Source organism: Chaetura pelagica, unplaced genomic scaffold, assembly GCF_000747805.2.
Source record: "Chaetura pelagica isolate M959 unplaced genomic scaffold, ChaPel_1.0 scaffold53, whole genome shotgun sequence".
Taxonomy (NCBI): domain Eukaryota; kingdom Metazoa; phylum Chordata; class Aves; order Apodiformes; family Apodidae; genus Chaetura; species Chaetura pelagica.
In genome coordinates, this window is record NW_009952880.1 from 972,258 (window position 1) to 1,000,058 (window position 27,801).

General features: G+C 34.8%; 1 protein-coding gene across 2 annotated transcripts in view; it reads right to left on the bottom strand.

Moving 5' to 3' along the window:
- The window catches only part of CSMD3 (CUB and Sushi multiple domains 3), a 545,585-nt gene that overhangs the window by 45,481 nt on the left and 472,303 nt on the right, over window positions 1–27,801 (bottom strand). Inside the window, exons 51-57 of one of the 2 annotated variants that reach the window (XM_009995350.1) lie at window positions 27,204–27,389; window positions 25,648–25,842; window positions 23,736–23,909; window positions 12,861–13,034; window positions 10,030–10,203; window positions 8,263–8,448; window positions 2,407–2,580 (exon numbers count right to left, since the gene is read on the bottom strand). In XM_009995350.1, coding sequence (XP_009993652.1) covers window positions 2,407–2,580; window positions 8,263–8,448; window positions 10,030–10,203; window positions 12,861–13,034; window positions 23,736–23,909; window positions 25,648–25,842; window positions 27,204–27,389 — 1,263 coding nt within the window. The remainder of the gene's footprint in view (window positions 1–2,406; window positions 2,581–8,262; window positions 8,449–10,029; window positions 10,204–12,860; window positions 13,035–23,735; window positions 23,910–25,647; window positions 25,843–27,203; window positions 27,390–27,801) is intronic. The other variant, XM_009995351.1, reaches the window with a different exon arrangement.

Below are 27,801 nucleotides of genomic sequence, written 5' to 3' on the forward strand. Positions count from 1 at the left end.
CAGGAATGATTACCCTTTTAATCTTAGGGAGGTTATCCACCATCTCTTTTGATTGAAGTTTACAGAAATAATTTTTCTAAATGAGTAATCACATCAGAAAGTGACAGTGATATAATCAATGATGTCGTAACAGAAAATATTTTTATTATCTCATGCACAGATTCAAGAGTTACAGTCAGGTATAACCCATCCTTCACCCACATGTGTAACAAATTCTCAGCTGGCATTTGATTTTAACGAAAAGGAGGGCATTTTTATACCTTAGGTAAGTTTACACTTAAGTATGCAAACATTGCTGCACGTATGAGGAATTCTAAATTGCTGCAAATTTCTGACTGCAGCTGATACGCATATGATGACTGAAAACTGTGTTTCTGAATGCCAACAGATATCAATGGGACATGAAAATTCCTTCTGACTCTAGATGTGAAACATAAAGTGCCATGTAACAAAAAGGAACCTGTATTAGGGATAATGTGACAAAATTTCACAGAATCACAGAATCCTAGGGGTTGGAAGGGACCTCGAAAGATCATCTAGTCCAACCCTCTGCAAGAGCAGGATCCCCACAGGCACGTGTCCAGGCAGGTTTTGAACGTCTTCAGAGAAGGAGACTCCACGGCCTCTCTGGGAAGCCTGTTCCAGTGCTCTGTCACTCTCACAGTAAATAAGTTTTTTTCTGATATTTACATGGAACCTCCTATGCTCCAGTTTGCACGCACTGTACCTTGTCCTATCATGAGACATCACTGAAAAAAGCCTAGCTAAATTTGGTTAATTTAGTTAAATTTTGTTAAATTGGTAAATTTGGTTAGTTTTTGTGATTGCTGACATAGGATTTTTTGTTTGAATTCCTCTCCATATATTAAAAGGATAAGTATGCTGTCTAATTAAACGGTGAAAATTCTGTATTATTAATTATTAATATAATTAATAATAATAATAACACATTATTATTACAATAAATTTTTAATATAATACAAAAATAACACAAAGTTTAAGGCATTAATTTACACTCTAAATTAATAAATAAAGCTATCAAGGCTAATAATGAAAGCTAATGATTTCTCCTAGGCTGTACATTATTTTAAAACAATAAAGCATTTCAGATAAAAACTTTGGAAACAAAGACTCAAATTTTCCTCAACTAGAATTCTTCTTTGGTACAATACAGCTAAAGAAAACAAGTTTGTGTTCTGCCACAATTTGATTCACTATGATTCAATGAATCACAGAATCACTGAAGTTGGATGGGACCTCTGGAGATCATCTAGACCAACTGCCCCACTAAAGCAGGATCACCTTGAGCACATTACACATGACCGCATCCAGGAAGGTCTTGAAGTTTCCAGAGAAGGGGGCTGCACAACCCCCCAGGCAACCTGTTCACTGCCTTGTCACCCTCACCACATTTTTTCTTCATGTTCAACTTCCTGCATTCCATTTCATCCCCATGGACCCTTGTCCTGTTGCTGGGCGCTACTCGCCCCTTAGGTATTTAAATACATTAATAAGGTCTCCTTTCAGCGTTCTCTTCTCCAGGTTAAAGAGTCCCAGTTCTCTCAACATTTCTTCATATGAGAGATGCTCCAGTTCCCCAGTCATCTTTGTTGCCTTCTGCTGGACTCTCTTCAATAGTTCCCTGTCTCTGTCGAACTGGGGAGCCCAGAATTGAACCCCATATTCCAGATGTGGCCTCACTATGACAGAATAATAGGGGAGGATGACTTCCCTTGACCTCCTGGCCAAACTCATTGTAATGCAGATATCTGAAGATACCATAGGCCTTCTTGGCCACAAGGGCACAATGCTGTCTCATAGTTAGCTCTCAATCCACCTTAATGTCTCTATCAAAGCAATGTTTCTTACTGTATTCAGAAAAAATAATCATATATGGTTAAAGGTTCCTATCTCTGGGTACGAAAACTGTAATCAGAAAAAAATAAGTATTTTCATGTTCATCACTTACAAATGCTTATCCCAAGATATCTGAACACTTACTTAATTCAATAGCAGGATCATTTTAGACTAGTCTTGTTTTCATCATTTTTTCGTTGATATTTTCATGTACATTTTTAGGCTTCCTATTGGTATTCTTTGATTTTTCCACCTCTTTTTTTATTTATTCAAACTTGATTTATTTATTCTTTTTTTGCATATTAAAACTATGGAAAACCATCATAAGGAGCCTTAGATTTTATCTAAATAGTATTTTCCCCCCAACAAATATGTATGAATACTAGCTTAGTGATAGAGTTTTTAGTTTTATTTGGTTTTACTTTTTTTTTTAGTTCTATTGAGAACATACTTCTGTTATATATGTGATTTTCCAGATTTTAAAAAGGTCTTCTGACATAAATAAATTCAAAACAGCTTCAGGGCACACTCATTAATTAAAAAAATTACCTGAGCAATGAGGAAGAGATCCACTCCAATGTCCATTTAACTGACACGTACGAGATGACTGTCCTAAAAGAGATCGTCTACCTGTGCAGGTATAATGAACGGTAGACCCAAACGTATATTTATCTCCAGAGAGGACTGCGTTAGGAGGAATGCCAGGATGTCCACAGTCAATCACTACAATGCATAATTATTGAAGATAAAAAAAGGTTATTATTACTGATCAGACAGTTTGTAGTTATAATTTTTATAAACCCACACACAAATTTTGCAAAGAGGGTGACCTTTTCAGGGTTTGCAGGAGGGGGACACATTATGTGATTAGAAATGCATAATATATTAACAACCAAAAGCTTTGAAACAGATGTTTGGAGATATCAAAAAGGTATTTTAGATACAGATATTGATGTCTGAAGACACTAAGTTAATCTTTACGGCATGAACACACATACACAAAGAAAGCACACACTCATTCATGTACGCTTCAGAGAAAAAATACAGCAAGATGGTATCTGTCAAAGTCACTGCTGAGGCATAGAATATGAAGACCCCTCATCCACTCGTCCCAATTAATTGGTCATGAAGTCTATTAGGTTTATAAACAAGTTAATTTTTGCTAAATTTTGCCATGGACCTTAATGCTAATATTCATATTCATATTAATGGATATGGTCACTTAAAAAAAGGTACTGCATAGATAAAATACCTGTTTACATAGCTTTAATGTATTCCTAGGTATTGCTCATTGATGTTAATGGCACAAAGATGGAAGGGAGTTTCTATAGATCCCAGTCTTTGAAAAAGTAATGGATAAACTGCCTATCCGTTGTTTATTGAGTAAATTTTGATTCATAATTGCTTGTTACTTCCAATTTTTTGTGGAAAGTTGTATAAGGTAGCTACCTTATCTAGGACAGCAGGATGCTAGTTACTCCATAAGAATACAGTAAAATAACAAAAGGTCTTATGCATCATTATGGAGAACATGATCTACATAGACAATGTATGTAATGGAAAGTAAGTTCTGTATTGAAAAGAAATAGTCTGTCTTTTAAGATTATGAGCACATACCAAAAGCATACAAAAGAAACCCTCTTGCATGTTGAATTAATGTAGATAAAACTTTGAAGAATTAAGAGCAAGGTCTTAATATAAAAGCAAGTTAATATGTCAAGTTCACAAAATGCACAAATAAAATTCATAAACTGAGCTCACAGAATGAACCTAATCTTGCATGTTTGATTTAGTTTTATCTTTCAACTGTTGATTGCATGTGCCATATATTGGACAAAGGTATTTCTATTTATGCATCTTGAAAAACACAATTTTTAGCTGCGAATGCAAGGGTATAAGAACAGGGCCCCTTAAATCACACAAATGTAGTTTTTACCAAGACTTCATCATCTTCAACACCATAACATTTACAGAAGGATTCTTTTGTCAAAACAGAAGCCAGAGCAGATGCTTGATCAGGGTTGAGGATATATTCAATTCCCTAGCACTTCAGATGAATGAAATAGTACAGTGGTTGTAAAATACAACATATGACCAAACTCATGTGTGGGGATTCATCTTCTTCTAACGATTATTTTCAGTCTTAGAGCTTTACAGTTATGCAAAGACTGGTCTGTGTTAAGTGAAATGTTTTATTAGGGGTCCAACTTGCAAGATGCAGAACCTTCCTGATAACCCCACAAAGGATTTAGGAATGTGGTATGTGATTGATTAACTTTGTTTACTATGTATTGCCACTGACCCCCATGACCATTTTGTAGGTTTGCAGGACTTTAGAGTAAAATGCTCACAATGGTCAGCTTTACAAACTGGGCATTTGCTCTTAGCATGTTGTTTAATCAACTGCTTATAATTAAAATCTACTATTAATTGTGTAGGATTGTAGAGAAGGAAAACTTTCAACATTATTAATAAAAAGGCATGTTGGCCATTCAGGCTTTAATTAGATGAATCTGTTTCTTCTTGTGAAAAACATTCATGGCCGTTCAGCGTGTTTTTATTATCAGTATTTTTCTTGTTTGATTATTTGTCCCTTTCAGATGTCATAAAGGAAAAGTTAATTTCATGCTGGTACCTTACAGCATCCACTTTTGGGCTTTCCTATACATGTGGTTTAATTTAGTATATAATTATGTCTAAAAGTCCTGGATTTCCAATAACTGATTTAAAAAATCATACCACTCTGTAATGTCACCCTTCACTTGATTATACATTCTAAAAAAATTTAAATTTATATTCATGCTTTCATGGGGGGAGTTTTCATCAGAGCATGTGACTCAGAACTAAATTGAGAATACTTTAAGTACAAAAAACCCTTATATGGTCACTGGAATTCTTTGAGGTGTGTTGTCCAAACATATCTTTTATTTTGAGTACATTTCAAATTTAAAGTATTTTTTCTAGCAACATATGCTTATGTAGTGTATGCCTCTGATTTAAAGTGAAAGAGAGAGTTGAAAGGGCATTATGGTCCAGGTCAGTGTTGAATTTTGCTTCTTACAGTAGCTAGAAGTACTCTAGCTAAAACATGTTTCAAAGGAATTAAGTCACTTTACAGGTGGCAATTTTGTTCTTTTTCACAGTATCTCTTCTCCACTACTCTAGAAATATTAAAAAAAAAAGAAAAAAAAAGAAAAAAAAAAGAAGTATGTTCTTTGAGAATAGTTAAGACTGAAATAGGATTAAGTAAAAAAATAATCCAGTGTGGGTCAAAAAAACTCACCCAGTCAGCTTTTCACTTTTTTTCCATTGGTCTTAGAATGGAAAAATGTGCAGACTACGAAACAATCAACCTGTGCATGTCTAAAAGTGAAACAATTTACAAAACTCTCCAGAAGCTAGAAGGCTCTTATAAAAAATATTCAGTAACTGCATTAGAGTGATTTTTTGTAAGATTTATTATTATAAAAGATAATGGATAGTGCCTAGGTCAGAATTCATTGACAGCTCTATGTAAATGACACAAATAAAGCTGAGGATTCTCTTTCAAAATTACATGTGACACTCTTACTCAAAAAGGTCAGCTTAAAAGAAGAGTAAAATCTGTATTATTAAATTACTTCTGACAATTCTGAAAGAAGGTTAGGAGATAAAAATATAAAAGCAGAAAGAAGAAATCCTTCTTTGCACCTTTACCTTTAGAATTTCTTTCTCTTTGAAGATATGTTACTATTAAGTAACATTTGCCTCCACAAAATGTTAATGTTACCTTAAAATTTAATGTGAAACTGTTAGACGCTTTGTTTTAAGTTTAACTAGGACTTGCAGTCGAGCTATTTATCCCATTAAAGAAAGGGGCAACTTCCAGAGCTGAGAACTAGTATCTACAGTATTGCAAATGTCAGACTGTGATTTCTAAACAAGGAGCCCTTTGCCTGTTTTCCCTTTAAATCCTTAAAGAATGAGGTCTCAGACTTTCTCAAGAGGCTCAGAGGCAATATAAATATCACTGTTAGATAGTTGCTCAAGATAAGCCAGAAGGAAAACCACCTTCTGGTGTTGATCCACTTGCCTCAGTGGATAGGCTGCATATGACTATGAGGTTCAGGTACCGCTAGTGCGGTAAGCTGAGGACTTCTGCAGTGTACTTACTGTTATGTTACTGTCTTCACAGATAGTCTGATCTTGCTGTTGTCCCAAAAGAAGTCCAGAAAGTATGACATAAATCAATAATTCGGTACTATAATTTTACATACCAGTGTGATTATACCTCTGCTGCCTATGCAGGCCATATATTGGCTAATTCAATTGAGATGTTTTTACTTTCTTTCTCTGTTGTCAAGGATCATTGTGCTGAAGCATTCACAGAATCACAGAATTGTTTAGGTTGGAAAAAACCCTGAAGATCATCAAGTCTAACCTTTAATCCTACTCTACCATGTTTACCCCTAAGCCATAGAATCATAGAATCATAGAAACATAGAATCATAGAATCATAGAATCTTAGGGGCTGGAAGGGACCTCGAGAGATCATCTGGTCCAACCCCCCTGCTAGAGCAGGGTCACCTAGTGTACATCACACAGGAACTCATCCAGGTGGGTTTTGAATGTCTCCAGTGAAGGAGACTCCACAACCTCCCTGGGCAGTCTGTTCCAGTGCTCTGTCACTCTCACAGTAAAAAATTTTCGGATATTCACCTTGAACTTCCTATGCTCCAATTTACACCCATTACCCCTTGTCCTATCACTGGTCATCACTGAGAAAAGCCTAACTCCGTCCCCCTGACACTCACCCCTTACATATTTGTAAACATTGATGAGGTCACCCCTCAGTCTCCTTTTCTCCAAGCTAAAGAGACCCAGCTCCCTCAGCCTTTCCTCATAAGGGAGATGTTCCACTCCCCTAATCATCTTCGTAGCTCTGCGCTGGACTCTTTCAAGCAGTTCCCTGTCCTTCTTGAACTGAGGGGCCCAGAACTGGACACAATACTCCAGATGTGGCCTCACCAATGCAGAATAGAGGGGGAGGAGAACCTCTCTTGACCTACTAACCACACCCTTTCTAATGCACCCCAGGATGCCATTGGCCTTCTTGGCCACAAGGGCACATTGCTGGCTCATGGTCATCCTCCTGTCTACCAGGACCCCCAGGTCTCTTTCACCTACACTACTCTCCAGCAGGTCAGCCCCCAACCTGTACTGGGACATGGTGTTGTTCTTCCCCAAATGTAAAACTCTGCACTTCCCCTTGTTGAATTTCATCCCGCATCTATGCAACTTTTAAACACTTCCAGGGATGATGATTCTACCACCTCTCCGGGCAGCATGTTCCAAAGCCTGACAACCTTTTCAGAGAAAAATTCTTTCCTAATGTCCATCCTAAATCTCCCCTGGTGTAGCTTTAGGCCCTAGGCCCTTCCGTCTTGTCCTATCACTATTTACATGTGAGAAGGGACCAGCACTTACCTGTCTACAATGTCCTTTCAGGTAGATTTAGAGAGCAATAAGGTCTTCTCTCAGCCTCCTTTTCTTTAAACTAAATAGACACAGTTCCCTTATCCATTCCTCAAAAGACTTGTTCTCTAGGCCTAGTTACTCCTGTCTGCAACCGCCCCAACCCGTCTTTGTCTTTCTTGTATTGAGGTGCACAGTACTTGAGGTGGGGTCTTACCAGTGCTAAGTACAGGGGGAGGATCACTTTTTTAGACCTGCTTGTGACACTATTTCTAATACCAGCTAAGATGCTACTGGCCTTCTTGGCCACCTGGGCACATTGCCGGCTCATATTCAGCTGCTTGTCAATCAGCACCCCCAGGTCCCTTTCTGCTGGGCAGCTTTCCAGCCACTCCTCCCCCAGCCTGCTGCCTGGGGTTGTTGTGGCCCAAGGGCAGGACCTGATACTTTGCCTTGTCGAAGCTCATACAATTTGCCACAGCCCATCGATCTAGTCCAAGTCCCTCTGTAGAATCTCCCTACCCTCAAGTAGATCAACATTCCCACCCCACTTTGTGTTGTCTGCAAAATTACTGACGGTGCATTCTATCTCCTCATGGAGGTCATTGATAAAAATGTTCCAACACTAGTGGTATCAACACTGAGGCTCGTGGGACTCAACTTGTGACCGGCCACCAGCTGGATTTAGCTCCTTTCAACACCACTCTCTGGGGCCGGATCAGAGATGTTTGCTTCCATTATTGCATTTCCCTGAATTTCCATGTTCTTTGCTACATAACAATATAACTGAGCTACTGAGCTGCTACTGAGACCTTTCATCATTACCACACATACAAATGTATATAAATATGATTACTCCAAGTGCTGTCTTTAGACTGATAGAAATGCTGTGTAAAATAATACCTAGCCTACGTCACATTCTTTATAAAAGCATACTCATTATCTACTTACTAATGCATTCAGGTAGAGGTTTGTCCCAGTGGCCATTTGGTTGGCAAATTAAAACTGAAGAGCCAAATAAAAAATATCCAGGATTACAGTCATAAAATACTACTGTGCCATATGTGAAATTTCCATGTTCAATTTTACTTTCTCTTATGGAATTTGCAGGAATTCCAGGATCAGAACAATTGACCACTGAAAAGAAAAAGAACATAGACTTGAGAATGATGTGAATGCAGTCTACTATAAAGGTCTTTAAAAGGTCTGATCTCCTTTGCATGAGAAACTTCCAATATGTTGCTACCCTGACTTTTTATATTCTGATTTTTTATATAAGAGCACTGAATTAGGAAGATGATAGGAAACCAGGAGATGTTAAAAACAGGGCTAAACTCAGAGCAAATAAAAGGAAACATTTCTTCATCGAGTGTGATGATGCTATAAAAGTATTGGTCAATAAAAGTGACTGGATATACTCTTGCCTTGACAGTAACTATTGCTCACAGCTGGTAACAGGATACAGGGTTCAATGTGCCTTTGTTCTAACGCACATAGACATGAAAATATACTTATGCTCCTATGCTAACATTTTGATAACAAAGCACCTTTGAGGCAGATGTTTTGAGCTAAAAGGCACATGATCAGTTAGGTAAGGCTGGTGATCTTGCTACAACAGGTTACATGCTACAACATGTTACTTTAAAAATCTGGATATACCTTGAAGGCTATGGCTCAAACCAGGACAATAGATTTTTTGAATCCTCAACTACTTGTGGATTCATGTGTTTGCAAATCATTTAAGACCAATTAATTTATATAATTTTTTCTTTTTTTGCAACTTACAGCTGTCTTGTAAGGGGAGTATAGTACTTGTTTTGGGAGTCATGGAGGTTTTTTTTTTAACACTTTCCATAAAATAGACTCCTCTGGTCAAGTAAACACATCATCACCTCTTTAACAAATAATAACTTCTCATCAGCATAAAGATCCTTGGAAATTTGCATTCTTTAAACTTCTTGCCACTATTGCCTAAGGTAAAATTATCAAAGTAGTGGACACCTACTGGAAGGAAAATACAGTAAATAAAATTACTATAAATACATAACTACTTAGCATGTGTACAGATAAAAATCTATAGAAGCTGCTGGGATGACACTGAAAATAATCAATCAGTAGTACATTTTTCTAAATGAAAATATTTTAAAATAATGTAACATCAGAATTAAAAAGGACAATATGTTTCTAAAACTACTTTAAGAATTAAAACAGAAGTAATTAAAAAATATGCCTGTATTTTCAGTGAAAAAAATTTAAATATAATATCCAGAAGTGTTAAAAGTGAACCCAAATGGATTATACTAACAAACTAGAATAAGAAATGAAAAAGTCAAGATGAGCAGTCAGATCAATGGAAATATAAAAGGAAAATAAAATATGTTTTCTTGCACACCGATTAGAACTTTATTGGCTAGAAAAGCAGAGAAAATTGTATCAGGATTAAAACTCTTCATTATCTCTGCATAATTTTGCTTAAGGAATTTGTAGAAACCAGTTAAAAAATGAAAAGAAACTACAGACATATAATCCAAGTTCCTCTGCAGCAGTTATCCTAGCAACCTTTTGAATGCAGAACAGATCTAACAGAAAAATGAAACATATTCTTTAATACTTTGATGCCTGTTTGTAAGAGAGTAATTTTATCTGGACATTTTCCTTTTGTTTTTCAAACTTATTTTTCAAACTAAGTTTGAAAATTGTAAATTATTGCATGCCTACCTTTGCATATTGGAGGTGGGTGGCTCCACTGCCTATTAGCCTGACACTGTGCTTTGGTTGGTCCTTGCATAACATACCCAGTATTGCATGAGAATGTCACAACATCATTGAAGTTGAAACCATTTCCACTTGTTCTTCCATAAATAGGACTACCAGGGTGACCACAGCTAATTGCTACAGCAAAAAATAAAAAATACAACAACAACAAAACAACAAAAAAGGCAAAGAGAACATGCTGTTATCACTTTTCCTGATTTATGGATAGTAATTACTATAATTATATAACAGTAGTTAAAAGTTAAGATATGGTAAAATACTGAGTATCTTCCATGAAAAATTCACATTTCTCTGAACTGAATAAGAATTAAGACATATTTTAGTAAATGTTCAAGCACTTATTTAAATGTTTAAAGAAACTGAATAACATTTGCCAGGCAGTAAACAAGGCAAATGAAGAAAACTTTCCTGAAGAAACAGGACAAAAGCAAGCACTTTATTTTCATTACATATAGTCTGAAATTGAAAGGAAATGTTACAGTGTGTTGGTTCCTCGGGAATTATTTCTTACAAGTATGTCTTAATATCAACTCACTCTTTTATTTTTTGAGGCCTAAGCACTTACAAAAGTTACAAATTTATGACTGGATACATGAAAAATTATGGGCACTGTGAAACCTTTATTGCATTTATACAAAATCTGACTATAGAAGGTAAAGTGTCTTCTCCTTGCTCAGAAATGTTACATGTCAAAATAATAAAGAAAACAAATACAGTAATCCTTTTTCACAAAAAAAAAATAATCTGTAAATATTTTCTTCTATGTTTTAAAAAAATCCAATAGTTGCTGAATAAAATGTTAGCAATTAAAATAAAAAACCAACAGAATACATTATTCTTAATTTTTTATCCCTTTAGAAATCTCATTATTTTTCTAAATTAATTTTAATAAATGTTATTTTTCTCTGTGTAGAATAGATTTATCATGATATCTCTAAAAGAAACCCATTGATATAATCTAAATGAGATAAAAATGTTAATAACATCCAAAAAAAGAGAAAATAGTCCCTAAAGCTAGTAGAGCATTGACAGATAACTCACAATATATTCTATGAATAAAAATTGAGTTCTGTATGTTCTGTTAATATCACTGAGTTGTTTTCATTAAATATATTATCTTTTTGCTACTGGCATCTGAAATTTTTATAAAATGCATTGGTATTTTTCCCCAAAAGAGTAATTTGTATTGTACACTAACATTTGTACGTTAATATTTGTAAAAATATGAGGCAAAGATATGCATTCAGCCAACAAATGTGGGTTTTAATGTGTATAAAATAACAATAAAAATTATTCTTGTGAAAACAGCAGTATGAATTTTGCATTTAATTTTGATTAATGCTCATGCATGTACAAGAGCAATACACAACAGTAGTAGTATGCCCACTGTACATGCAAGAGGAGTGATGAATAGAAAAGTGAAAAGGTCACAATCACTAGAATTAAACACTTGATCTGAAAAATTAAATTAAAATATCTGAAGTTAAATAAGTATAGAAAGGTGAAATATTTTTCTACATTTCATTTGAACCTTTGATCTGAAATGGAGTCATTGCTAAATATCCATCACAAAGCCAGAGGCAGCTGCTGTTCATAGCAGCCTTTTGCAAATCTAAGCTTCTTCCCAAGTCTTGTGTCATTTTCTGAAGTGCTGTGTTACACATCCCCCTGTATTCAAACAACTACCATCCATTTGATTAGAGGGAGAAAATATGTCAATTTCTTTGCTGTTTCCATATCCAAAACTTTTTTTTTTTCACTCCTGACACTGATATTAACATTTTACTTTAGAAAGCCTTGATTAATGTGTCTGTTATTGCCATAACAGTTACCTACGAAGAAGTGAGTTGATATAAGATGTAATGCAAAGCAGTAATTAACTATTAACAGATCATAAAGTGGAAACAAAATTATGAAATGTGATTACTATAGTAGTGCTACATACATCTTAGTTCTATGTAAAACAAAGAGTGGAGAGGAAGTGCAATGAATTAACAGTGTGTATCATGATTCAGTATTCAGATAGATTCTACTGCAACAATGAAGTTATAAAAATAGTAAATTTGGAGGCAGACTAAAAGCTTTTCAATACACTGGTATTACTGAACCTGAATTATTGAAACATAGTTGCTTGCGAATTCTTCAAGAGCTCATCTTTTCTTAAATGAAATAGTCTTTCCTTTATTACATAATGGAATTTTGATATGTTGATACATGTATCACACACAAGAAGCCTCTTTAAAAAACCACAAAATTCACACCAAAGAAGACAAAACTCAAATCAGAAAACAAAATAAAAGTATATCTGTGGGAATAAACAGTAGAAGTTTGTTCAAGGAAACATTTTAATCATCAGTGCTGACAGTGCAATTAAAGAGTATGCACTTATCTACCTAGAGCAGTCAAAGAAAATGTAAATTGAGTATTTCCAAAAGCTACTAAGGGACATAAAGACATCTTAAGATTTGAGTACCTGGGTGCCCAAGTCCCATCACTTTTTGCTGACATTTCATAGTCATATATAAATTACAGGTGTTTAGTAGCCAAAAAAGTGTAATAATCCAGTGGAAATTTCAAGTGAGAACATTAAATTTCACCTGATAGACAAATCACAGAATTTAGGTGGCCACATACCTTTCAGGACCTGCTTAAATCTGTTTTGTTTGTGTTTGGTTTTTTTTAAAGTGAACACTAACTTGCGAATTCACTCCTCCTCTTGTCTGACATGGATATTCCTGTAACATAAGCCAGTATGTGTTGCCATGCTTACTTACGCACACAGGATGGAAGCTGACCAGACCAGTTGTGATCCTGTTGACATATTCGTACAGAAGAACCAATCAACCGAAAACCAGGACTGCACTGGTATACAACTGTGTCTCTATAACCATAATTTTCTCCAATTACTTGACCATTGACTATAAGATCTGGAATACCACAGTGACCAGCTAGATTTTTCAAAGTAAATAAAAACACAAAGAAAAAATAATCAGTAAATATTGCAGAGAAATTTTAAATATACACCCTTAATTTAAAAAAAAAAAAAAAAAAAAAAGCAAAAAAAGCTGAACATTTTAAATATTCTTTTTATTGACTTCATTCAAAGGTTTTTTTTTTATTAACTTAGGTAAAGCTGCATATTGCATTTGTAAAGAGGGGACTGTACATGTATAAAAAAATACAATAAGACAATGTAGAAAGATTAAATGTCACATATTATCACGTCTTTTAAAAAATATAAGCAACTACTTTTTATTAAAATATGCAACATTCTATATTAGAATCAATAAATATAAATATTATAAATATCACTCCACTAGAAATATCATTCTATGTTCATGTTAAAAATGTAGCCTTTTTAAAACAGAAACAAATTAACTTTGACAATTAACTACTGGGATCTGTCTCTCTGGGCATTTTTTATTCTTTCTCGCCTATTGATCTCAGAGGAATCCCAAAGAGATTGACACGTTTGAGCTAAAGGTAGTCAGTGCAATTACATCTAAATGTTCTGCAACCAAGGTGTCATTTGTTACTTCATGAACTCTGGAAAATGGGCACTGTGACTCAGCAAATCATGTGGTAATGGAAAATCCTCTGAGAGTGGCTGAGCCCATGGAAACTGTAACATATGGCAGAGAACTCACTGCAGAAACAAGTAAGGCAAGCAAGAAAAACAAGTAGTGTTTCAGCTAGTGCTTTAGTGGAAAAAATATTATAAACTACCCAAATGCCTCTGCTCTCCTTTTCTCCTCAAAATCCCCCCCCACAAGTAATCCCTCAATACATGAGGTTACTATAGTTTGAACATAGTTTCGATTATTTTTTCCTTTTAATTTTTAAGTGTTTATAGAATACTCTGATGCAATTTTCAGCATTCTGCCCCATTCTTCCAGGGCTAGAAACTTCCTATAAAAATAAATGCAAATCTGAGATTTTCTTATAACTTGCATCAGGCAGCTTGAGCTGATTACATTATTTCATTAAATGTATCCTGATAAAACTGTAAGAATTTACAATATAAGTGGTAGGTGACACTTCACACAGATTAAATTGTATAATGAATGGCAGTCCAAATCTGGTACTGTTCAGGGGTATATTCCTCTCTGTCCCCATCCCATTTCCTTCAGTGATACATAAGGACCAGGTCCACTAGAAATTGGTGTTTTTCTGAGATAAGAAAGCATAATATATGCTTATAAATTTTTGTCATAGCACTTATTGATTATCCTGGAAAGTCATAATCTGTTCAGTACATAGACTTTCTTGAACATGCTACAGAGAGCCTAAGCTCCCCATCCTATCACATTTGTGATGATAACTGGAACTAACCAAGTGAGGAGAAAAAATTGGGCTGGAAAAGATCAGTTCCTATCAGAAGTGCAACCAGACCATCTGAAGTGACTCAGACCATTTTCAAGGAAATAATTTTCTATTGCATTTAATTACAATATTTGGCCTAGTTCTTAAATAAGTTTTGTTGTTGTTGTTGTTGCTTTACAGAAGTAGAAAGCAGCACACATCACCAAATAGTTCCAGCTCTGTTTCCTGTGCAGAGAGAATAAAACTGAATTCAACACATCAGATAACTAAGATCACACTGCAATATCTCCAGCTGTGCATTGATGTTACAAAACACATGCAACTGCAACAGGTGAAAATGTAATTGTAAGTCACGCCTATATTTTACATTAATGTGTCTGTCTAGCTGGAGAAAGGCCCATCCTCTTGGCCTACTTCCTCTCTTTGTCATAAACCTCTGACTCTAGCTTTGACTTATTTCATTTGACTTTTGAGAGGTTTTTTTCTTTCTTATTTTCTTTGATATCTTCTGTTGACAAGAGGAGAGTAGTCGATGTTGTTTACATGAACTTCATAAAGCATTTGACACTGTTTTCCACAGCCTTCTCCTGGACAAACAGGAAAGGTACAAAATGGATGGGTGGTCCGTGAGATGAGTAACGAATTGGACAACAGGCCACACTCAGAGGGTGATGATTAATGGTTTTTATTCAGGCTGGCAGTTTATCACAAGTGGGATCGTCCAGTGATTCTTTTCCCCACCACTTAAGAAAGCTGCAGATAGACTGCAGAGGGTGCAAAAGAGTGGTAGTTTTTCCATCACTTGAAGTTTTCAAGATGTGACTGGACACGGTGCAAGATAATCCCACTTCAGGTCACTTTTCCATTAAAGATTGGACCAGATGATATTTCGAGGTCCTTTCCAGCTTGGGCTGTACTATAATTCTACTACTTCAGATCCCTCTGTCTTGATGATCTCCACTCACTCTGTATAATAGTTACATCTTTGAACCACTAACTATATTGCATGACTAACTGTGAACCAATCACTATTAGTAAAGTAATGTAACTTTTTTAAATAGTAGAGCCTATAGTATCCCTGTGTAAAGTTTCTAATCTGAAAACAAAGAAATCTAAATGAATGAAGAATATCATAAAACAGTAGTTCTATCAGAACACAATTCTAAATAAACTTATTGAGACAGTGCTAAGGAATTACATATAATTTTATTATCACTTGTATATGAACAGAATGTACCAGACTTCTGAGGCATTTTTCAGCTCAATTTTAGAAACAAATAAAACCATTTGGGTTTTGCAGGATTTGTCTCCAGTTTTCTCTATACTTTCTAGGGGAAGTTTTGTCTGAGAGACATAAAAAAATTCAAAATACTACCTCCTTCACAACCCACTCCCCCTCCCCAAACAACGGATTCACCCCTATTTTTTTAATTTTCAAAATACCATCTGTCATGTAGATGCATGCGGTAAGCAATTCAGCATGTTTGCTATTGAAAGTATACGCAATACTATAAATACTTCCTGTTAAGAGAACCTTTGAGAATATTATTGAAATTTCCACTAATTTATGCAGCTTTATAAATTACTTCAGCTGTAATAAAGTCAGGCTCATTATTATTTTCCAGAATCTTTATTTGTCTGCCTTATTTTCCCACTCTATTTTACATTCACAGAGCTGGTCTCCCTAAGAGGAAATAAAAACTTTTCACTTATAGTAGTTACTGTCACCACTTCTCCAATACTAAGAAAAAAAGCAGAGAAAGAAAAACAACTCCCAAACCAGCAAAAAAGCCAAGCACCAATCCTGTATCTGGAAGAGTAATTTTTACTTAATTGCTCTTCCTTTCTATTCCAGTTTTGTTTTGTTGCACTTCTTCTAAAAGCAAAATGTTTATTTTTCTCATGACTGTTAGTATAATTCCTCCCTTTTGCCATTTTTCTCTTAACATACCTGTGAAGAAAAGAATTCCAAAATGTTCCTTATACATTAAGGACATGCTGTGGGGAACGGTCCATCTTCTTCCCCCCACAAAAGACTAAACAAAAAATGCCTTTCAAGCCAGCAAAGCAAGAGTGACGCCTTTTCTCTGATTCAGCCAAGGATGGAATGAGCAGGCCTCTTGCCCTACCAGATAAGTGCACGGCAAGAAAACAGCACAAGGGTTATAATAACTGGCAGAAAAACAGACAATAGGTTAAAAACTGCCTCTAACAGAGTATGTACCTGGCCAATGCTGATTGGCTAATTCAGACAGTGGTACTTTCCGGAACAATGATCTCTGATCTATAAAAAGAGAGTAAGATCTGCAGGGCTCTGCTCTGCTCGCTCTCTCTGCCTGCTTGAGACAAGACCCTGCTGCAGCACCTGAACCTGCCTGAATGCCACTCCCGCTGCCCAGAGAAATGGAGAGTGCCTTTGAAGCCCTTTTCCAATACATACCTAGCCAACCTCTCCTGAACCTTGATCCTTTAGTTTGTGTTGAACCGATTAATTCACAAACTAAACATTGGTCTCAGTAACAATTTGTGAGCATGGTAAGAGGGTACTCTGATCTACCCTCTGAGATATGGTCCCGCAGTGGCCATTCCTCTGAGAGAGGCGAACGCCACGTGTGACCCTTGGGCTCATTCACAAACCCCTCCACATTGCAGGGAGAAGTCGCGGAAACATCCTGACAGCCGGTAGCCCCCCCCGGTACCGGCCCGCGACACATGCTCATATTCTTTACTGCATATCCTGGTAGTTTTAACAATAATTCTGCTGTTAGCGGTTTTTAAGGACTTCCATTTTAAATTCTTATTTTGAGGGATTTTTACAAATAAAGATACTTATTTTCCCTTATTAACATTCTGAAATAAAATTCTGAAGTGCCTTTCAGTAGCCTTTGATGCTTTTTTTGTCTACTATATGCTTGCAGCTGTATATATAGGTGCAAATATATATATTTATGAATAGTAAGTTTATTGGTTTGGAGGGGTTTTTTGATTGGAAAAAGTTTTCAAAGCTTTCAGATTAGTGCTGATTCTTTGGCAGTCTGAGATAAATACTGTACCTGTTTAGTTTTCTGAGAAACTGCCTTTGTTTCTGAATGAGACATACCTATTGTGCAATCGTATCAAAGATAAACTCTATTCCTTCACTTTATCTTACAGCTGTATCCCCATAATCTTTTTCCATGCCCTTGCTTGTCTTACACTCATAATGTAAAATGTAATTGATGTCATTTTTGTCACACTGGTATAAACAAGGAGTGATGTATTACTTCATTACTGCAAAAAAAACGTGCAAAGCCAGAAAGGGACATACATTTAAATCCGTTTTCATTAGAGAAATATGTCATACTTACCCCAATGGAACAGTTACAGAATAGGAACTGTTTAGTTGCAAAGGTTAGTATAATCAAAATGAATAAAATTTAAAAACTGTTGCAATAACTAGCCTTCATTCAATGTAACCACAGGATGTGGTTAACTGTCTTAGGTAATAGGATAGCTATATTATTCCTCCTAAATTCAATCCAGATACTAAGCCACTCAGGAGCTAAGTTCTGCAAGTGAAGTGTTTTCACTGGGAATTGAATGCAAATACAGCAAACTGGGCATCATATTGAGACATCTCCACAAAATCTATTACAGAAAACTGAAAAGAGATGAAAAAAGATAAGGAAGCAGAAATCAACGGCCTGCTAAGAAAAAACCAAGAGTACTGCTGGGGGAAAAAAAAAAAAAAAGCTCAAATACTGAGAAAAAACATCGTATCTCTTTTTAAAAAAAATATTTTTCTTGTTTACCAGGGAATTTATTTTGTGAATAGATGAGAAAGTTTTTAAGAAATACAGTTTTATATTATCAATGTACACTTCTGTGACAGCCAATAAATAATTAAATATTTACTCATGATGGATAAAAGACTTAGTAGTCCTGTTATTATCTAATGGTATCTAATGGATACCACTTTTTTATCCCCAAAGTAATATACTGTTGTAGTCACCTTAGAAGGCCATTGAAAACAAAAAATGAAAAGAAACGATACAGGATTTGTGGGAAGTACTGGCTAGAGGAAGTGGTTCAAGCAGTAAGATGAATACTGTACTTCTGATAATCTGTGTTTTTCAGAATGAGTTAGAGAAAAAATTACACCCATGATACATTGCCAAATACAAATCCATAACAAATACAACATTTACTGCACCACGTAACTGGGTTATGGATAGAAGAAAAGCTGAAATAAAATAAGCAAATGTTATGCAAAATCTCCATTCAATATATTGCAACAATTCAAACAATTAGTTACTAATTACTAATTAGTTACTATTACTGAGGTGGGGTAGAGGAGAATATTCTAACACAGTTGTAGTAGTAAATACTTGACTTCACACTAGGTTCGGATTCTAGACAATTTTCAGGATAGCCTTGTTAATTGTCAATGTCTTTATTTCAGCGCTATATCGTAAGACAGGGTGCATTTCCATCTTTTCTATGACACGGATATAACAGATATAAAAGAACTATACAGCAGTTACATAAATCCAACAGAGGCCTCCAGGTCTTAATGTAACCTATAATTTATAATGCTGAATCAAAAGGTATCACTTTTGTAAAGGCAATGAGTGAAGGCTACAAAGAGATTAAATGTGAAGTTTTTACTGAGCAGCATATTTGAGGGAGGAAATAAACACTATAACATTCTCAATTTTCAGTCTAGCAAAGCTTGAGAAGAAAAACTATATGAAATACTATTAAGAAACAAGATCAGTCAAAAAGTAGCAATGAAGGATATTAATACAATGTGAGCACCAAATAAATTACCTAAACTTCACATAAAATCCAGCTCCAGCAATGAAGAAGAACGAGTATAATAACTTGGTGTCAGAACCTTAGAAACCTCAGCTGCAAATGAGGTTTTTTCTTTTCTGTGGGTTACTCTCTGAGAAGCAAGAGAAGGAATAAATGAATACAGAACTTTTACATGAAATGGCAAAAACGTGCCTTTGGTTATTTTAGCTGTCAGTAATGTCAGAAATCTACATATAAATATGTTACTGAAAAAAGAGATTAAAAAAATCAATTAACCTGTCACAATGACCTCAGCTGAGGACAGAAGAATTAGGAAGAAGTATTTTCTGGATTTTTTTTTATTCTATAAAGGACTTGCATTTTTTTAAAAAGGATTTACAAAAAAATATTTTTTTTTTACATCCTCCTGTTAACAAACATTTGTAGAAAATCAGAGTCTCAAAATGACAATGGCACAGCCCTGGGAAAAACAGGGTTTGGGGTCTTTCTCCTGCTTGCTTCAGAACATCCATATGCTCAAATTGTACTAAAACCATTCAGGATGACAGGAAGCACTATTTTAAAACTTTTTAAATTCAAGGCCTACAGAGGGAAGCTCTCTGCTGAATTTCTTGAAATGGCTGAATAATTCTTTAAAGATGAAACATCATATACGTCATCTGGAAGTCTAGTTGTTTTTATTATGCAGTAGTATTGAAGAACAAAGAGAAACATACAGACTCTAGATATATTAATTCAGCATCACTAGAGACAAAGATTCCTTTTTGGGTGAAATACCGTGAGTGTAAAAAAAGAGTAAGAAATTATTTGCTTATATGTTTTTCCAAAAGTTTTAAGAATGAAAACAGCAGCAGAAAGGCTATACTTCAGAGGATACATAGCCACAGAAACATTTCAGTGACTGAAAGCTGATTGGAAAAATACACATACTACAGTTCTTTTGTTCTTACCTAACAGAAATTTAAAGATACAGTCACTCCTGACTATGCACACCTTCTGCTTCTACTTCTCTGCCTTGCTCTTCTAAATACATAAATTGCATATAATGTAACTATGTATACATTTAAATTCCTGATTTATTTGATCTACAATATACATAAATTTAATATATTTTCATAGCTTATAATTTGAACATCTAACCTTCCCACTTGTGCATTCATTCACTAATGTACATATACTTAATAAATCACAAAAAAAAAATGTGTACACCCTTATCAAATTATCTTTCAGTTATTAATTGACTGACTTGCTAAATGGCAGATCCTACACACCTCTCCGCAACACGAATGCATTAATGCACTGCATACTCTTCACTGTCAACTTAGAAGGTTGCACTACCTCAGCCATATGCCTGCTGCTCCTTTTTACCTCACTGACAACATTGCTCTGCACAGAACTATTGATTAACTATTTTCTCACATATCATCAGGCTCTTACCTATGACCCATTCGTGTTTGGAACTGGTATCTTTGTATTAAAAAAAGGAAGATGTTGTAGACAAGGACAAACTAAGTGTTATTTTCTTGCCCATACCAGTCCCTGTTCTTTCAATAATCTGCCATTACAACCAGAAATGGACAGAAACTAGGAAAAATGAACACCTAATTCTCTACAACTATCTGAAAAGAGGCTGTAGTTAGGTGAGTGTCAGTCTCTTATCCGAAGTGATATATGACAGAGCAAGACGTTGCCTGTCTCACAACAGCCTCAAGTTGTGCCAGGGGAGGCTTAGACTGGATATTAAGAAAAAATTCTTCACTGAAAGGGTTGTCTGGCACTGGAACAGGGAAGTGACCACTGTCTAAGGAATTGCTCAGTCTACCATACCTGAAGTACTCAGAGAGGTGGTGGAGGCCCCACCCCTGGAGACAATCAAGGTCAGGCTTGACAAAGCTCTGAGCAACCCGATCTAGTTAAAAAGGTCCCTATACACCGCAGGGGAGGTTGGACTAGATAATCTTTAAAGGTCGCTTCCAAGCCCACACATTCTCTGATTCTAAGTATTTAAAAGACATGTAGATGCAGGTCTTAGGAACATGGTTTAGTGGTAGATTTGGCAGTGTTCTAGGTTAACGATTGGACTCAATGATTTTAAAGTTTGGACTCAATGATCTTAAAGGTCTTTTCCAACCTAAATCATTCTATGATTAATGGCAATATTTACCCCACAGGCCTCGATCAATACTGTCCAAGGAAAATTTTCCAAACTATTTAATGCAGATATACAGAATTCAGAAACAATTCTTTGTGTCATGATCTCCTTCTGCTGGATTATTTGTTAATGTAGACAAAAACACAGCATGTGAGATTTACTGTTTCCCTTAGAAGAGATGAAAAGCATTCCTGATACTATGGTGAGTATGAACACATGATGACATTTAAAATAACAAATTGAGCATTATAAAGGTGCGCTTAGTTCACCGACTGAACTCAATATAACGTAATTTAATAGAATCAAGATTTAAAAAAATAAAATGAAATCTTCTAGACTTAAAAAAAAAAATTAGTATTCGTGAAGTAAGAAATAAGAGTTAAATGTAATCCAGCTGAATTGAAGAGGATGGATTCACAACTTTAAAATAAATGTGAAAAGCTGGAGTAAGCTCACTAATCCACAAAGGAGAAAAACTTGCATATATTTACTCTAATGAGTTTGAGAATTGGTTGAAAATCTTTTTCCCAGTTTTTGCACGGTTTTAATTCATGTGATGTCTAAGCACCTTCTAAAATTACCTTCAGTCATGGAACTGACAACTGAGAGAAAAAACACTAAAATTAGATACCAGCCGCAGAGAGAAGTTTGAAACTGCACTAAGCATGACCAGGGTCCTAGAAAAAAATCAGAAAGCTTTGGAATAGTCTAAGGAAACAGCTGCTGCTTTTGAGTATAAGAACTGGATCCAACATAAATGCTTTTCAAAGCATGCTATATACTTTCTTAGCCTTATTTTTTAAATAAAAATAGGTTTTCTGAAAAGGTAATCAAAATAATACAGAAAATGTTTTAAAAACCAGAAAATTACCTACAAAATAAATTAATTTCAGCACACACTCAACTCCACCACATCAAATTCTGCCCACAGTCCTTTTATAAACCATGCTGCATTTTGGAAATGACTATGCATTTTCTCCATCTAGGTTACAATAGTAAAAAAAAAAAAAAAAAAAAAAAAAAAAAAAAAGTACACAAGTATTTTTCCAAGGTGCTATTCACAAAGAACATACAATTTGGCTGATTTTAGATGAATATTTCTCTGATGAAAATTTTTACACTTTCAAAACTTCAATAGCTGTAAATCAGTAAAAGTTAAACAAAGTCAGAAGATTTTTATTACATACAGACTATTGTGCTTTAAAAATTTTAGATTTAAAACTGTCTTACCATTTCTGAAAACTTAGAGGAAAAAGTAAAATCAAACATATTTTTTTCCTTCTTTTCCCCCATCTGCTAAATGGTTTTATTGCATAAGTGAAACATAAACAAAGGCTGTCTCTTCCCCTCAGCTCTATGTCAGAAAATGTTCCAGCTTCAGACTTGTAGATTGACAAGCAACACTTTTGCTCCCGATCGAGTAATTCAAATTAAGTGTAAGCGAATATTTATGCCAAATAATGCTCTATTACAGAAGACAAATTATTTGGAATGGAGAATAGTCTAAAAAAGCAAACAGCAATCTGTACAAAGGCGTATTGCAACAAACCTCTATATTTAATGTATAATCCTAGTCCTAGTTTATGGATATTCTTGTATATTCTTAGGCCCCCCCAAAATGACAAGGAATAACAGAACTTTCATATTGCATTCTAAAGTGAGAAGACGATCATAGCTCTCATTTCCACTGAAACTGAAAGGTTAATTGCATATAGAGTTAAAGATTAGTGTCTCTACAGTTAACACAATAACCCAGATCAAGCTACACACGAAAATAAATAATTAAAAAGAACTGGAATTGTTTCACTGAGATCACATTAATTTTATTCATAATGATTCAGGGACATGCATTTGAGTATTTTAAATATGCAAATATTCCTAAACATGTACAGCTAAAGGGTGTCTATTTCTCCAGTGTTTGGATAGTAATTTTTCTCTCAGAAAAAGGCTGCAGCACTCCTACCAAAGCTTCCACAAGCATCTTATTTTTTCTTTTACAAATGTACAGATTCATTTGGTAACATAACCACTGAGTTCAGGCCTACTGTGCAGATATTTTACTGTGGATATGTACAAAACCTGACACATCTGGAATCAATCATTCTTGCTGTTTATGTAATGGTCTACTTTAGAGACACATACAGCAATTCAGTGAGACAGGTTTTGCATGCAGGGAATTTACTGAAAAGGGGATTTGTTCTGTGAAAAGGTAACCATAGCCCTAATGGGTAAGAAAAACAACTCAGCAACAGAAATTTTTAAAATGCAGAACTCTTCAATGTCTATGCTAACAGAAAGAGACAAGCTGATTCAGTCTGCTTACTTTTGTCTCCTAGAGACAAAGAAAATAGGTAAGCTATGACAGTAGTATCCATACCTAAACATCTGGTCTCAATTCCGCTCCAGAGTCCAGAAGACAGACATTCCCTCACGGCAGACCCAACTAGCATGTATCCTGAGTCACAAGTAAATATAGCTGTTGATGCATATGTGATCTGAGTTCCAATCTTATTTCCATTTGGAGGTGTAGGAAGTTCTCCGCAAGAAATAACTTTATAGCAAAACCAAAACAAAAAATGTACAGCTGAGTATCAAATACACACACAATAATATTTATCAACCAGACAACCAGATAAATAAATTTCGCAATTTGCTCAGCAGAAAAAAATAGATTAAATATTCGGCATACAAAGCTTATTGCTATCCCAGAAATAATATTTAAGAAGGGGGGGAGGACACCAATTAGAATTGTCTCTGTAAAGTAAAAAAGCCCTACATTTCATTAATTGCTATTTAATTACCTTGGTTTTATCAATTACTTTAAAAAAAAATTGCAATTTGAAAACGGTTGCAATTTTAAAAATTATCTTTGTTCTTTAGGAAGATGCCATTTTAATCTTCTAGTTCAGAATGAAATGCTTTCCTCACTTATTCACAGGTAGTTATAAGAAGTGATTAATGTGCATGGAAATCCTTGCTATTTATTTGTAATTCAAGGCATCTTTTCAACCAAACCAATATTTTTATATTAATTCTTAAAAGAAAATTATTCAAGAACTTTATTAGTAGTAAACAAGATAGTGGATGTATCAAAGGGTGTGTAACCAGCTAGTGCTTTTATTTTAAAAAACACATAAGTGGTAATATTGCAAAACTTCCTAAAACATGGTGAAAAATGCTAATATTTTAAGAAAGGTTATAAATATTAACACAATTACATAGACATATACACCATGTTTTTAACTTTAGCAGAGGTGAAATATTTCTATTAACTTTTTAAAATCCTCTAAATTATAAAGGAAATTTCCAGCAGGTTGTAAGAAGTAAAAATTCAGACAGATTAATTATATTGGAAATTAACCTTTGGAACTGGATTCTTTGACATGTTTTTTAATAGTTTCAAATATATTCTCAGTAAATTCTAAATATATTCTAAACCACAATTATCTGGCTTATCTACACTTCTTTCAGCTTTTTAGATATGTTTAGATATGTTTGGATTTATACACATACATCCAGATACACACAGCTTATATACATGCACCATAAGTTTTATCCCATTCTATCAAAGTGTATGTCATGTGGTGCTTCACAAATGGGATAAGATTTGGGGCTTCAAAATACACCCAAACGCTCTCAATTCTGGAAAACTGATGTCTAAATTTAAAGACTTAATGAAACCTGCTTTTTCCAGGGTTGGGGAAGCACAACTGTTGTCATACATTTACCTTATTTAAAGTATTTAACCAGCTGAAAGGAGAGACTATTTATCAAGTGTGCAGACAGAATACAGTTTTTGTGTTTTTCTGGACTATACAGATTTCTTGACTTATGTGCTGAGACAGGCTCAAGAAGCTCCACCATACCAGAGACTGAGAAATTATTTGATGTTTTCACTGATGGCTCCTGCCATATTGTAGGAAACCATTGAAAGTGGAAAGTCGCCATGTGCACGAGTTGCACAAGCAGCTGAAGGAGAAGGTGAATCCAGTCAATTTGCAGAGGTAAAAATTTGAAAAATATAGGTGAAAATGTTCCCTATTACTTTTTGGTGCCTTCATAAATTTAGAGACCTTTAAAATCCAGAAATGTACTCCACATACTTCCTTCTCACTAAACCTACTGGACTGTATTTGTAAGTATCTTTTGGATACCCAGGAATTCCAGCCAGGAAATATTTTTCTAATTAAATTATTCCAATATTTAATTAGTTAATTTCTAATTCAGCCAAATTAAATATCTTTTAATCTGAAGTCTGTACAGCAGATACAGATAGCACATGTACTCACTTTGGCAGTAAGGCCGCTCATTTCTCCAACTCCAGGTGCCATTAGCAAGGCATTCAATAGATGCTGGTCCCAAACCATAATACCCTGGATCACAGCTGAAAACTACTTTTGTTTTATACTCATAATGTGAACCATTCACTATTTTCCATCTTCCATGTTCCAGTGTAAAAGAATTGATGCTTGGACATGTAACAACTTCCAGAATAACAACAGCAAAAAAAAAGAGTTATTTGCGGCTTATTACAAATAAGTTGGGAAAATCTGTACCATTAATTCAGAAATGTATTTTAAATACAGTGACATAATGTTGAAGAGTAAGGCTGAAATTGTCTGTGGTTATCAGGTAAAAGTTCTCTCATTTAATTAATAGGGATCAATGGTCCAGACAGAGCAGAAACTGCATATGCAGACCTACGTAATTGTTGTAGACAGTATCTGTACCATGGTTGAATTCATTGTAGATTCATAGTCATGGAACTCCTGACACACTTCACACCAGAATCTTTACTACAATGCTAGGTACATTTCAATACAGGAATTAATTGTCTACCAAGGTAAATTCTGCCAGATCTTAAAGACTCATTTGGATAAGCTGCATGTTACTGACAGATAAAATAATATCCATATCCAAGATGTTTTTTCAGTAACTACATATTTTTATTTAATGTCATAATTCTGTGTGTTCTTTCTTGAAAAACAAACAAAAAGCATTCTACAACCCTAATCTAACTGAAATAGTTTAATAAGCATAATAATTTTTTTTTTTCCATGATCAGAAGGCAGAGAAGAAAATCTTTTCTGGATACAATTTTCTTTCTCTCTGTTTGAATTGGTCCTTTAGATAAAGAAAAAGGCATGAGGGAATACAGTTTACAAGCAAACAAACAAACAAGCAAGTGAGCAAATAACAACAAAAGAGAAAAACTTTGATTCTAGGGTATGTTTTCTTTCATTTCCAAAATTCATTGGATTAGGTAATCCAAATACTAATGTACGTCAAATACTCTGACATTTCTGAATCAGTCTTACCACCCAAGTTTTCATATTCCATTTATAACTTTGATGACATCCACTTCTCATCAGGACTGAACATGAATTTTCTCTTCAGTGATGTTCCCTCAAGTTTGGATGGTGTAGTATTATAATGACAGGCTGACTATTAATAATTTCAAACAAGTATCCCAGAGTACCAGAGACTTTGCTATTCCTCATAGTAAATTTCGGTTTGCTAACATTTTATTAACTGTGCAGCTCTCACTGAAGAGATGGCTTTCCCATAAATCTCTGCAACCATTAACTTTGATTTAGCTGCAAATTAATTATAATTTTATGTATTCTATAATCTCTAGTGTATTTCTTCTGCTGTCATACAATGTTTCAATATAAATATCATACATACATTTCAAATATATGTTTCACAATAATTTAATACCAGTAATTATTCATAGATTAAAGTAATCTGAAGGTGAAAGTTTAAGTAATGTGAAGATTTGTACCTTGGATAATTAGACAAAATGTAAAGCCATGTTCTTACTCAGTGAAGAGTTTTTACTTACCTACACAGCGAGGGGTTTTATTGTGATTGCTCCAGGTACCATCTGGCTGGCAGACTGCAGTAGTCAGTTCCTTGGCTGAAAGTCTGTATCCATCATTGCAAAAATAAGTAACCCGGGTGCCAACTAAGTAATCTGTAGTTAATATCCCACCATTTAATGGAGCTTTAGGAATTCCACAAGATATTGCTGAGTAAAGAGAAAGATATAGTTATCTTAGATCTTCACTATAAGCTTCCACTCATCTTAAAGGCTTTATACACCGAGACATCAGCAATCTTAAATTAATAAAAAATATTTTAAAACTCATTAATGTGTGTTCTAAGTCTACAAATAAATTCCCTTCACATTTAGGGAATTAAATCTGAGGAAGACTTTGGCTTTTGATGGAAGAAATTAAAAATAAGAAAAACGGTTAAAATCTGCAGCTATGCATTCAAAATGCAGAAAATAATCAAAGAAGAGGCAAAAGAGAATATCTAGAAAAAACATGATCATCATGGTTGCATGAGTAAAGTACCAGTCTGAGATACTAGGAATCAAGTCTGTACTTCAAGTTTCTTATCTCATATGTATTGTGTGACACCTGGCAAAGCACTAA